Source organism: Henckelia pumila, chromosome 2, assembly GCF_033568475.1.
Source record: "Henckelia pumila isolate YLH828 chromosome 2, ASM3356847v2, whole genome shotgun sequence".
NCBI classification, from domain to species: Eukaryota; Viridiplantae; Streptophyta; class Magnoliopsida; order Lamiales; family Gesneriaceae; genus Henckelia; species Henckelia pumila.
This window is the reverse complement of record NC_133121.1, coordinates 49,865,577-49,879,374: the sequence shown is the minus strand read 5'-3', so window position 1 is coordinate 49,879,374 and position 13,798 is coordinate 49,865,577. Positions and strand designations below refer to the sequence as shown.

Here is a 13,798-nt window from a genome sequence, read left to right as displayed (position 1 = left end):
ATGTAAAATAAGATTTTATGTATGAAATATGATTTTATACTTTTAAATTTAAATTGCCATTGCATGTTATCCAATAAATTAATTTTGAATTAAATGTTATTGGATAAGGATGATCGATTGTCATGACCAATTTTGTAGGTGTATGTTAGGAATTTACATTTGTTTTATTTTTGTTGGTTTTATTAATGGGCCTGGTTTATGGCCCAATATGAATGTCATATGTAATAAAAGTGGGCTTGGTTTATGGCCCGTTCCCACCCCTTAAAAATGTATCCCCTACTTGTCATTGTTATTTATTGTAAATACATTAGATTTAGTGGAAGATTAAGATTTGAAGATGGAGGTGGGCCCAGCAGACAATAAAGACAGAAGAAATGTAAATTGGAAGAAAATGTAATAGGATTGCATTGCATACTGCATATTACCTAGGATTGGACTAAGACTCGTGATTGGCAACCACGGGTCGATTAGAAATGGAATCGATCATCCTATATAATATGTGATATTATAGTTGTATGCATGTTTTAGACATAATTGTGTGAATCCGGCAAGCATACAAAATTTTTAAAAATGATGAGACAAATTTTTATATAATTAAAAATCCCTCATTTTAAATATGATTTAAAATTGATATCAAGATAAATAAAGGAAATTTAAATTTGTTTAAATGTTCCTACCTTCCATCAACGATCAATGTATGAGATGCTACCCGCGGATACGGTCCGACTCATATTATTGGGGGGGCCCGTTCGTCGGAAAGCTGTACATTGGATCGACACATGTTGTAAGTTGGGTGGAACTCCCATGGGATCGGCTCATATTATTGGGGGATCCACATGGCGACCGTCCATCACAACTTAATATTGATGGGTCATCTTGACATGTCACAATAAATGGCGTCATATTATTGGGCCCTTGTTGGACATGAGGTAAAAACATGGAGGTTGCTTTGGAAGCAATTGGGCTCTACCATTTGAAAATTATGGTTGGCTGATATTATTCGGGACCATAAGTTTGTCAATTGGACTCCATGTTCTCACTAAGGAAAACAGTTTCCCGTTTTCACTAGAGGATAGTGAAATCGTCAAAATAGTGGGAGTGAGATTCATAAAATAAATTTCGCCTATTTTATGTCTTAGTAAATTGCTTAAACAATCACTGATATTTGTCTGTTTCTTTTCAGTATTTCATAAGATGAATTCGCATAATCCACTTTTCTCGATCCTCGAACAAAATAAGTTGACTGGCGCAAAATATACGGAATGGTTCCGTAAGTTGAAGATTGTCTTGACTTCGGAGAAGATGCTCTACGTGTTAGAGAAATCTCCTCCGAAGGAAGCACCAGCTGACGTAAGTCCGGAGGAGTTAGCCAAGCTTGATACATGGTGGGACCATGATATCAAGATCAAATGCTATATGCAAGCCTCGATGTCTGATGAACTCCAGAGGCGATTTGAGGACACCGTGAATGCTGCTGACATTCACGTTCAACTCAAGGAACTTTTTGGGGATCAATCGAGGGCTGAAAGGTTCGCTACTGTAAAGGAGCTAATGACGTGTCGCATGCGTGAAGGGACTTCGGTCCGTGATCATGGGGTACGAGTGATTTGGCTCATACAGAAGTTGGTAACCCTTGATTTGGTGTTGGAGCATGAACTCAACGTGGACTTACTACTTCTGTCTCTTCCTTCTTCGTTTGACGGATTTGTGGTAAATTTCAATATGAACAAGATAGAGGCCTCCCTTGAAGAGATGGTCAATATGCTTGTGACATATGAATCCACATTAAAGAAGGATAAATCGGCTTTCTTGGTGGGCTCCTCTTCTTCTGCTAAGAAGGGGCCAAGTACAAAGGGTAAGAAACGTTCTGCCCCACCCAAGAAAATCGAACCCGAGAAGAAGTACAAGACAAAGGCTTCAAACATGGAAAAATCCAAGGATGTTTGCCATTACTGCAAGAAGCCCGGTCATTGGAAGCGTAACTGCAAGGAATATCTAGAGCAGTTGCGAACTGCAAAGGGTATGTTCTATATTGAAATAAATGTTTCACTTAATACTACTTCTTGGGTATTGGATACCGGATGTGGATCTCACATTTGCAATGATTTGCAGGTGATGACAAGAAGTCGCAGGCTTAGGATGGGTGAGACCCAGCTAAGGCTCGGAAATGGTTCCAGAGTTGAAGCAAAAGCCGTGGGAGATGTTTATTTAATTTTGCAGAACGGTTTTAAGTTACTTTTAAGAGATGTTTTATTTGTTCCGGATTTGATTAAAAACATTATTTCTGTTTCTATACTTGATAGAGATGGTTATTCTTGCAATTTTGTGAATGGGATTTGCAATATTTACAAGAATGAATGTTTGATTGGAAATGGACAACTTGAAAATGATCTATACAACTTAAAACTAAAAGACGTTCCAATAAATTATGTTGATAAACCGGCAACAACAAACAAAAGGAAAATCGATAGCCAAAACCCGACAAACCTTTGGCACGCTAGGCTAGGTCATATTTCCTCAAGGAGGATGAACAAGCTAGTGGGAGAGGGCATGTTTGATATGTCTGATATTAACTCTCTACCTACTTGTGAATCCTGCCTAAAAGGAAAAATGACTAAATCTCCTTTTAAAGGGAAACCTGAGCGTAGTCAAAATCTGTTGGATTTGATCCATACAGATGTTTGTGGTCCATTTAGAGTTGGGACTCAATATGGCCACACCTACTTCATTACCTTTACTGATGATTATTCAAGGTATGGGTATTTATATTTAATGAAATATAAGTCTGAAGCATTTGAAAAGTTCAAAGAATTCAAGGCTGAAGTAGAAAACAAGCTAGGTAAAAGTATTAAAGCACTTCGATCGGATCGAGGTGGAGAATACTTGAGTACCGAGTTTTTGGACTATCTAAAAGAGAATGAGATTCTCTCTCAGTGGACTCCTCCTATGACACCACAGCTTAATGGTGTATCGGAGCGTCGTAATCGAACTTTGTTGGACATGGTTCGATCCATGATGAGCTTCACTGAGCTTCCACCTTCGTTTTGGGGCTATGCGCTTGAAACAGCGGTATTGTTGTTGAACAACGTCCACACTAAAGCAGTGGACAAAACACCATACGAGTTATGGAATAGCAAAGCTTTTAAGTATTCGTACTTGAGGATTTGGGGATGTCCTGCTTACGTGAAGCGGACAGTGGGAGATAAGTTGGATAGTCGATCCAGCTTATGCTATTTTGTAGGATATCCGAAGAATTCAATCGGATATTATTTCTATTATCCTGCTGAAACAAAGGTGTTTGTTTCAAGGAATGCCACCTTCTTGGAGAAGGAGTTCTTATTGGATAAGAAAGGCGAGATGATGGAACTCGAAGAAATTCGAGAAGAACCCGAAATACAAAATAATGATCCTACACCTCAGGAACCATTGCTGGACACGCCTGTACCTAGAAGATCCGAGAGGACTTCTAGACCTCCTATTCGATATGGTCTTCTTCTTGAAGGGGATCAAGATGAACCCGATGTTGGATGTGATCCAAAAAACTTCAAGGAAGCAATTTCTGATGCGGATTCAAATTTATGGCTTGAAGCTATGCAGCCGGAAATAGATTCGATGCATACAAACCAAGTTTGGTCTTTAGTAGATCCTCCCGATGGAATTGTTCCAATAGGGTGTAAATGGATCTACAAGAGAAAGCTTGGGCCTGATGGTAAGGTATTGACCTACAAGGCGCGATTGGTGGCAAAAGGTTATACTCAAAGACAAGGAGTTGACTATGATGAAACCTTTTCACCAGTTGCAATGTTCAAGTCCATAAGAATCCTTATTGCCATAGCTGCATGGTATGACTATGAGATATGGCAAATGGATGTGAAGACTGCTTTTCTTAATGGAGACATTAAGGAAGAAATCTATATGAAGCAGCCTGAGGGGTACACATCCATGGGAAGCGAGCATAAGGTATGCAAGCTTCAGAGATCAATTTATGGTCTAAAACAAGCATCAAGAAGTTGGAACCAAAAATTTGATGAAACAATAAAAGATTTTGGTTTCATCAAGAATCCGGAGGAACCATGCGTGTACAAGAAAGTAGTTAAGGATGCTGTGACATTCTTAGTACTTTATGTTGATGACATCCTACTCATTGGGAATGATGTAGGGATGTTGCAGTCAACAAAGATATGGTTATCAGGTAGATTCTCGATGAAGGATTTGGGTGAGGCATCCTATATTCTTGGGATACAGATCTATAGAGATAGATCTAAGAGAATGATAGGACTCACTCAATCAACCTACATCGACACCATATTGAAACGGTTTTCAATGGATGGGTCCAAGAGAGGACATCTACCCATGTGTCATGGAGTTTCTCTATCCAAGTCTATGTGTCCCAAGACTGATGAAGAGATAGAGAAAATGACACATGTACCATATGCGTCAGCCATAGGTAGTATCATGTATGGGATGATATCTACCAGACCGGATGTAGCATTTGCTCTGAGTGTAACGAGCAGATATCAAGATAATCCCGGTCAAATGCATTGGAAAGCCGTGAAGGACATTCTTAAGTACTTACGAAGGAATAAGAATATGTTCATAGTATATGGAGGAAGAGAACTAAAATTGGAAGGCTATACCAACTCTAGCTTCCAAAGTGACGTGGATGACTCGAAGTCAACCTCTGGATTTGTGTTCATGCTCAATGGCGGTGCTGTCTCTTGGAAGAGTTCCAAGAAGGACACCACAGCGGATTCCATCACTGATGCAGAATACATTGCAGCATCAGCTGCTGCTAAAGAGGCCGTTTGGATGAGAAATTTCGTCCAAGAGTTGGGCGTCATTCCTGAAGTTGTTGGTCCAGTCCCGGTGTACTATGACAACATGGGTGCCGTTGCTCAGGCAAAGGAACCAAGGTCTCATCAAAGATCCAAACACGTACTGAGGAAATACCACATCATCCGGGAGATTGTGGAAAGAGGAGACATCACTGTCGAAAGAGTGGCCTCTGCAGACAATATCGCTGATCCACTTACTAAGCCCTTGCCAGGACCATTATTTGACAAACATCGCGAAGCAATGGGTCTACGTAGTATGACTAGTTGGCTATAGGGCAAGTGGGAGATTGAAAGAGTGGGTGCCCGGTGAGCCAACTTGTGGCTAAGGGTTTTGATGACTCTTTGTATAAACAATCTTTTGTTTAATATAATTTACACTTTTATTAATGGCAATGGCTTTGTCTTTCTTCATATTGTGATATTGTGATATACTATTGTTGTTTTGATAAAGACCTTGAATATACTATAGTGTATGTAAGATGTGGTAGAACATGGGGATGTCTATCATGAAACGCATCTTATAGTCACTGTATATTCTAAACTGTTCCTAGTCGATTGAGCCGTCCGATAATAAGGATAAGGATCGCTCGAGTTTGAGACTAGCATTTGCGATGCGGAGTACCACGTTTCATTGGTAAGGAACATAGAGATGTTCGAAGCATGCAAATGGATATTCATATGATGAATGATCGAACTACCCTATCCGGACTTTCCAAGTGGTTATCACTTATCGAGTGGATATAGTCCGCGGTTTTGGTTGTACACCATTAGTCCTTACTACTTGAGACATCATTGAGACTCTATATGCTAGTACTGTGCTTTGACTCGTTTACCGACTCTATTGGGGTCATCAGGTGTCGGGATTGGGTACAGTTACAACACATATAGGAGTCGATGCTTTGTTGTCAAGGATTCACCACATACTTGCGAGTGTGGATATCCTATGCGATCTGAGGAGATATTAGTGTGACGAATCTCTGGCCAGAGTACATGATGTGATTTAAGAAATGGTTTCTTAGTAGCACATGCGATGTCACTATTTGATCTTCAAGATGCATTGCATAGTTATCGAATCTCAAGCGACTCTCGATATACCAATGGTTGTTGATTCGATCGGGATATTTGGATGAAGGGACCGTACTGTACGCTAACCAAAATCTACTGGTTCTTGTAGGCACTATCAGTGATACCTAGGAAATCATGGGGCGATGTTGCTAGGCGCTCATACCATGATTCGATGGGCAAGTCGGAAATTGTTGTTCCGAGTCACAAGGAGTTGTGAGCCCACGGCTAGCTGTATCCCTGAACCATTGAGGGTCACACAGTGTAATGGATTTTTAATTCCCGTTGAGATAGTTAAATTTAATGAACGAAGAAGTTGGACTTCTTATTTAAGAGTAGAGGAGTAAGATTTCCTAAAATGACATAGGGATGGCCATTTTTGGAAATCACTGAATTCGGATTCAGAAAAATTTATCTTGACTTTAAAAGGTGCAGAAATGGTTTCTGTGCACATTGGTGAAATCGGTTTATCAATCGGAGTCACGATGAATTTTATATTAATTTCTGAACATGCGGGCTTTGCTTGTCGGGTTTGAACTTATGACTAATGGGCCCTAAGCTGTTAGTGGCCTACATTATAAATAAGTTATTGCAGTACAGAAATTAGACACAACAGGTCACAAGGATTTTTCGAAAACCCTAGTTTATTTTTAAAGGTGGCCGTCCCCCCCCCCCTCTCCCTCTACTCGAGAAAATCCAGCCTGTGATTTCGAATTACAGTCTGGTTTAACGGATCAAATTCGTTAATCTCTTCGTAGAAAACTTCTGATAGATTTTCTAGTGCAATCTATCAGAGGGATTAAATATCCGTTCGTGGACCTGATTGAAGAACAGTTCGTCCATCAGTTCCAGGGATATACAACAAGAGCAGAGAAATCTGTTGGTGTCCAAAATCTCGATTCGAGATTAAAGGTAAAAATTTATAATTGTTATTTAATTTTTACACACACAATTTAATCGTAAGGTTGATACCCATTATGGAATCGTTCCATACAAAATTTTAAACTTCCGCTGCACCGGGTATCAATCATAATTGATCTGACCGCCGCGTTCTCCAACATACCCGTATTGCGCCTCGAGGGATGTTCAAGCTAGTTCTAGATTAATCTCTCTCCACAATTAACTCATATGAATTCAACCAATGCAGAAAAAGAAGAAATCACCAACAGTAAACGGTGATTTTGCACAACAAAAACTCAGCAAATGCACCTCTTGTGCTCATGTATATGTGATAGCTCAAAGGGCAACTATGGATAATGCATGAATAAATAAGTAAAGGCCCAATTGATCCAAACGACGCCTCAATCCTTTCTATTTATGTCTATTTCAAATTCAGGGTCAAACGAAATTCACAGAGTATATAAGAGTTTCAAGTCCACTTGGTTGAAGTTTCAAAAAAATTTGTTTGTCAGGAGGCAGACATTCAAGGATTCAATTTCCCAATTAAAACAACTAAACATTGGTTATCTTACCATTGTTCTCAAAAGTGATGCAACTCATACAACTCACACAAAAACCACTAATCAATAAATTAACAAACTAGACATGGACACACAAACACAACTGACGCTCAATTAAGCAAAACAAAGCAACACCTAGCATCCTACGGAACTCCCCCCAAACTTAGGTACATACATTGTCCTCAATGATATGACAGTATTAAATAACAGAACCAGGACATGTACCTCGGGTGATGACCGTCAGTGGTCACCACCATCACCGTCAGGATGTGGATCAGCAGGAGGGTCAGTCGGGCCAAACATCAGAGGCCACTGTGGTCGCGGGGGCAGGAAGCTGGCACCATCAGGAAAAGTAGTGTGGGAGAACAGCTGCAGAGAGGTCCATCATGTAGTTCATAAAGATTCCAGACGTCTGCTGCATAGTGCGAATCTCATCTCTATGCTGCTGCTGCTCCTGTCGTGATAGGCGCACCTCCTCCTCGAGTCTAGCCAATCGATCAGTCATAGAAGGATCCACTGATGCTGGGGTGCCTGTGCTCGACGTCCTGCAGCTCTCTCGTCTCTCGCTCGCTGCACCGCTGGAGGTATCAAGCGGGTGTTACAGTCAAATGCAATGGCGGTGATGGGCTTCAAAATCTCCTCCGTGGGTCTCCAGTCCACCCCGACCTCCTCACAAAGATCAGAAATAATGACAGGCAATGCAAGACCACCACTCGTCTTGTCGCCTACTACGTGCAGAATAGTCTCTTGACAAATGAGTCCCAAATCAATGGACTTCCCCTCCACAATGTAATAGAGCAATAAAGCTCGATCCCATGTAGCTTCGTGCTCATGGTCGGTCGGCTTCAGACGAGCACAAATAAAATTATACCACAGATTGACCTCATATTGCAGCTCAGTCTTCTTTAAGTTGGATGGCATACCATCTCGCCCATAGAGCCACTCAGCCCCCGGTCGACAGATGCGACGAATAACAACGTCGTAATCAATGTCACTATTTTTGAATTCTTGATATTCGTCGTGATACACCGGAGGAATCTTAAAGAGAGTATTGATGGTGTGGGAGTCGAATGGAACCATTTCCCACGCACGAGTACCTTCAACTGAACATGTTTCACCTTGAGGTTGGCATAGAACTCTCTAACCAAAGGAACAACTGCGTCCTGAGGTTGCTTTGCAAACTCCTGCCATTTTCGGGCAACAATTTCCCGACCAACACTCGTCATATAAGTACTAGGGTCAAAACCAATAGATGCGTCGAATCCTCGTTCGGCGAGGATATTCTTCCCAAGCCATTCTTGATAAATTGCAGCCGCCTGGGCATTCCAGAAATGCTTACTATCTGCGGAAGGGGCGGGAGTAGAAGAAGAAGAGGCCCCAAACTTAGTTTTCTTCGTGGGCGCCATAGAATAAACACTTGGTGTGCACTCCTGAAAATTCACAAAAACCACAATACCACACCCTTCTTCCCTCTAACTTCAACAATATACCCACGGTACGACTCCACCACAATCACCAAACAACCAATTCACAAATAATATGCCCCCCAAACTTCAACAAAATTCAAACTTCACAACTTCACAATATGAATATCGGCTTGAAGGAAATCTTCAAACCCGAAGATGAAAACCAACACTTACCCAATATAAGAATGAACTCGATGTCCGACTTGAAAAACTCCAAACAATTCCCACTAACAATATGAGCAATCCAACCAAAATCCACGCTTCTTCGACGGGTTGAGAGAAATTGGGGAAAGGATTTGGGAGATTGTATTAGACAAATCGGTCCAAAAAAGAGATTTGGTGAATGAAATCGATCTCGTGAGATTAGGGATTTAGGGATTTAGAGAATTTTGCAAGAGTTGGGGGAGAAAGTGAGACAACAAACTCGAAAAAGTGTTTTATATATCCCGTCGTGCGGGCGCTCGGTGGTGATGGATCGCGCGCGCATAGGCTCCGCACAATTTATCTCTCGAGATGTTAGATCGCGCGGGCGCTCATGAAAGTGGGGCGCGCGCTCATGTGCTTCGACTTTATAAGACTTGGTGCCCAGGGATTGCGCGGGCGCTCAATGTTGTGGGGCGCGCGCTCATTAGCTTCGCAAAAATGAAATTTCCTGACTTTAAAGCTGCGCGGGTGCGCGATAGAGTGGGGCGCGCGCTCTTGGCCTACGCAAAAATATAAATTTTCTGATATAGAGGTGGCGCGGCCGCGCAATAGAGTGGGGCGCGCGCTCTTGGCCTACGCCAAAATATAAAATTTCTGATATAGAGGTGGCGCGGCCGCGCAATAGAGTGGGGCGCGCGCTCTATGGGTTCGAATTGTCCAATTTTCTGCGAGGAAAAGTAAAACCATATCAACTCTCAAGTTACGCAAAATTAAAAAAGTAAAAACTAAGATAAAATGACAAAAGAAATGAATGAAACAGAGGTGTAAAGATGAGAAAAATAAAAATTTTGAAAGAGTGGGTGCCCGGTGAGCCAACTTGTGGCTAAGGGCTTTGATGACTCTTTGTATAAACAATCTTTTGTTTAATATAATTTACACTTTTATTAATGGCAATGACTTTATCTTTCTTCATATTGTTATATTGTGATATACTATTGTTGTTTTGATAAAGACCTTGAATATACTATAATGTATGTAAGATGTGGTAGAACATAGGGATGTCTATCATGAAACGCATCTTATAGTCACTGTATATTCTAAACTGTTCCTAGTCGATTGAGCCATCCGATAATAAGGATAAGGATCGCTCGAGTTTGAGACTAGCATTTGAGATGCGGAGTAGCACGTTTCATTGGTAAGGAACATAGAGATGTTCGAAGCATGCAAATGGATATTCATATGATGAATGATCGAACTACCCTATCCGGACTTTCCAAGTGGTTATCACTTATCGAGTGGATAAAGTCCGCGGTTTTGGTTGTACACCATTAGTCCTTATTACTTGAAACATCATTGAGACTCTATATGCTAGTACTGTGCTTTGACTCGTTTATCGACTCTATTGGGGTCATCAGGTGTCGGGATTGGGTACAGTTACAACACATATAGGAGTCGATGCTTTGTTGTCAAGGATTCACCACATACTTGCGAGTGTGGATATCCTATGCGATCTGAGGAGATATTAGTGTGACGAATCTCTGGCCAGAGTACATGATGTGGTTTAAGAAATGGTTTCTTAGTAGCACATGCGATGTCACTATTTGATCTTCAAGATGTATTGCATAGTTATCGAATCTCGAACGACTCTCGATATACCAATGGTTGTTGATTCGATCGGGATATATGGATGAAGGGACCGTACTGTACGCTAACCAAAATCTATTGGTTCTTGTAGGCACTATCAGTGATACCTAGGGAATCATGGGGCGATGTTGCTAGGCGCTCTTACCATGATTCGATGGGCAAGTCGGAAATTATTGTTCCGAGTCACAAGGAGTTGTGAGCCCACGGCTAGCTGTATCCCTGAACCATTGAGGGTCACACAGAGTAATGGATTTTTAATCCCCGTTGAGATAGTTAAATTTAAAGAGTTAAATTTAATGAACAAAGAAGTTGGACTTCTTAATTAAGAGTAAAGGAGTAAGATTTCCTAAAATGACATAGGGATGGGCATTTTTGGAAACCACTGAATTCGGATTCAGAAAAATTTATCTTGACTTTAAAAGGTGCAGAAATGGTTTCTGTGCATATTGGTGAAATCGGTTTATCAATCGGAGTCACGATGAATTTTATATTAATTTCTGAACATGCGGGCTTTGCTTGTCGGGCTTGAACTTATGACTAATGGGCCCTAAGCTGTTAGTGGCCTACATTATAAATAAGTTATTGCAGTACAAAAATTAGATACAACAAGGTCACAATTTTCGAAAAAACCCTATTTTTCTCTCTGAAGTGGCCGACCCCCTCTCCCCTCTGCTCGGTAAAATCCAGTCTGTGAATTTTGAATTGCAGTCTGGTTTAACGGATCAAATTCGTTAATCTCTTCGTAGAAACTTCTGATAGATTTTCTAGTGCAATCTATCAGAGGGATTAAATATCCGTTCATGGACCTGATTGAAGAACAGTTCGTCCATCAGTTCCAGGGATATACAATAAGAGCAGAGCAATCTGTTGGTGTCCAAAATCTCGATTCGAGATTGAGGTAAAAATTTATAATCGTTATTTAATTTTTACACACACACAATTTAATCGTAAGGTTGATACCCATTATGGAATCGTTCCATATAAAAATTTTTAAACTTCCGCTGCACCGGGTATCAATCCTGATTGATCTGATCGCCGTGTTCTCCAACAAATTTGGGTTGCCTCCCAAAAAGTGCTTGGTTTATAGTCGTCAGCCCGACTGGATGCTATGAGTTAATCAATCTGTGGCGGATCATCAAGTGTGAGATCATGTGCATCCTCTTCCTCATTCGCTTGGACCCCTTCAAAGTAATGCTTCAGGCGTTGGCCATTCACCTTGAATATTTTCGATGTTTCCAAGCTCTTTATCTCTACTGCACCATGAGAAAAAACATTAGTGATAACAAACGGGCCAATCCATCTAGAACGCAACTTACCTGGGAATAATCGAAGTTGTGAGTGATATAACAAAACTTTTTGACCGGCTTCAAAGACCCTTCTAGAAATCATCTTGTCGTGGAAAGCCTGTCTTTTCCTTATAAATCTTTGAGCTCGCATATGCATCATTGCGTATCTCTTCTAGTTCTTGTAACTACAGCTTCCTGTGCGCTCCACTCTCATCCGTCTGCATGTTGAAATTTTAATAGCCCAGTAGGCTCGATGCTCCAATTCGACAGGCAGATGGCATGGTTTCCCAAAAATCAACCGATATGGGGACATCCCAATCGGTGTCTTGAACGCGGTTCTGTATGCCCATAATGCATCATCCAAGCGCAAACTCCAGTCTTTCCTAGTAGGATTTACTGTCTTCTCCAAAACGGATTTGATTTCTCGATTTGAGACCTTAGCTCGGCCATTCGATTGCGGGTGATACGCAGTGGAGAGTTTGTGCGTCACATGATATCTTTTAAATAAACTAGCCACAGTCCGGTTGCAGAAGTGCGTTCCTCTATCACTAATGAGGGCTCTTGGGATTCCAAACCTAGAAAAAATATTGTGTTGAATGAAATCTGCAACCACTTTCGAATCGTCAATACGGGTGGCTTTGGCTTCCACCTATTTCGAGACATAATCCACAGCAAGTAATATATAAATAAATCCGTACGAACTAGGAAAAGGACCCATGAAGTCGATACCCCATACATCAAAGATTTCACATATTAAAATAGGTTGTTGAGGCATCTCCTTACGCTGGGATATATTACCTGTCTTTTGGAATTGAGCACATGACTTACAAAACATGTAAGCGTCTCGAAATATGGATGGCCAGAAAAATCCACAGTCCAATATCTTCCTAGCTGTTCTTTTTGCTCCAAAATGGCCACCACAAGCATATGAGTGACAAAATGTGAGAATTGGGATTACCTCGCTTGCAGATACACATCGTCGTATGACTTGATCAGCGCAGTGCTTCCACAAGTATGGATCATTCCACACATAATATTTAGCATCACTTCGGACCTTATCTTTTTGTGCCTTAGAGAATTCAGACGGAAATCCATTAGTAACTAAATAATTCACAATATTTGCGTACCATGGTAATTCCGTGCTGACTGAAAATAACTGCTCATCAGGAAATTCTTCTCGCAACTTCAGCTCTTCTTCAACATCAACTAGCCGACTCAAGTGGTCAGCCACACGATTTTCAGTTCCTCTCTTATCCTTAATCTCCACATCAAATTCGCTCAGCAGTAGTATCCATTTTATTAGCCTTGGATTTGCCTCCTTCTTCGCCATCAGAAAACGAAGAGCTGCATGATCAGAATAGACAATAACTTTAGCACCAAGTAAATATGAATGAAATTTTTCTAAAGCAAAAACTACTGCTAAAAGCTCCTTTTCAGTAGTGGAGTAGTTTCGTTGGGCATCGTTCAGAATGTGCGAACCGTAGTAAATAGCGTGCGATGCTTTCCCAACTTTTTGTCCCAATACCGCTCCTATGGCATAATCACTGGCGTCACACATGATTTCAAATGGCTTGGTCCAATCCGGTGGTTGGATGATTGGCGCTAAAGTCAATGAGTCCTTGAGTTTATCAAAAGCAGTTTTGCATGACTCATTGAATTCAAACGACACATCCTTCTGCAGCAGTTTGCACATAGGAGATGCAATCTTGGCAAAATCCTGAATATACCTCCTGTAAAAACCTGCATGGCCAAGAAAAGAGCGCACCTCCCGCACACTTACGGGGTAAGGTAGAGACTGAATAATATCAATTTTTGCTTTATCTACCTCTATCCCCTTAGATGAGACGACATGACCCAACACTATACCTTGCCAAACCATAAAATGACATTTTTCAGAATTA

At 41.1% G+C, this 13,798-nt stretch overlaps 1 protein-coding gene across 1 annotated transcript; it reads right to left on the bottom strand.

The window, feature by feature from the left end:
* Positions 1-11,724: 11,724 nt before the first annotated feature.
* Positions 11,725-13,227, bottom strand: LOC140877592 (uncharacterized). Its single transcript, XM_073281125.1, has 2 exons — positions 12,696-13,227; positions 11,725-11,927 (listed from the first exon to the last, which is right to left on the bottom strand). The coding sequence occupies exons 1-2, from the start codon at positions 13,225-13,227 to the stop codon at positions 11,725-11,727; spliced, it is 735 nt and encodes a 244-aa protein (XP_073137226.1).
* Positions 13,228-13,798: the final 571 nt, after the last annotated feature.

Coding starts and splice junctions, on each gene's coding strand:
- LOC140877592 (XM_073281125.1), bottom strand. CDS start 13,227: ATGGCGAAGAAGGAGGCAAATCCAAGGCTAATAAAATGGATACTACTG. Junction 11,928..12,695: donor TGCTCAATTCCAAAAGACAG/GTAATATATCCC, acceptor GATTATTCCCAG/GTAAGTTGCGTTCTAGATGG.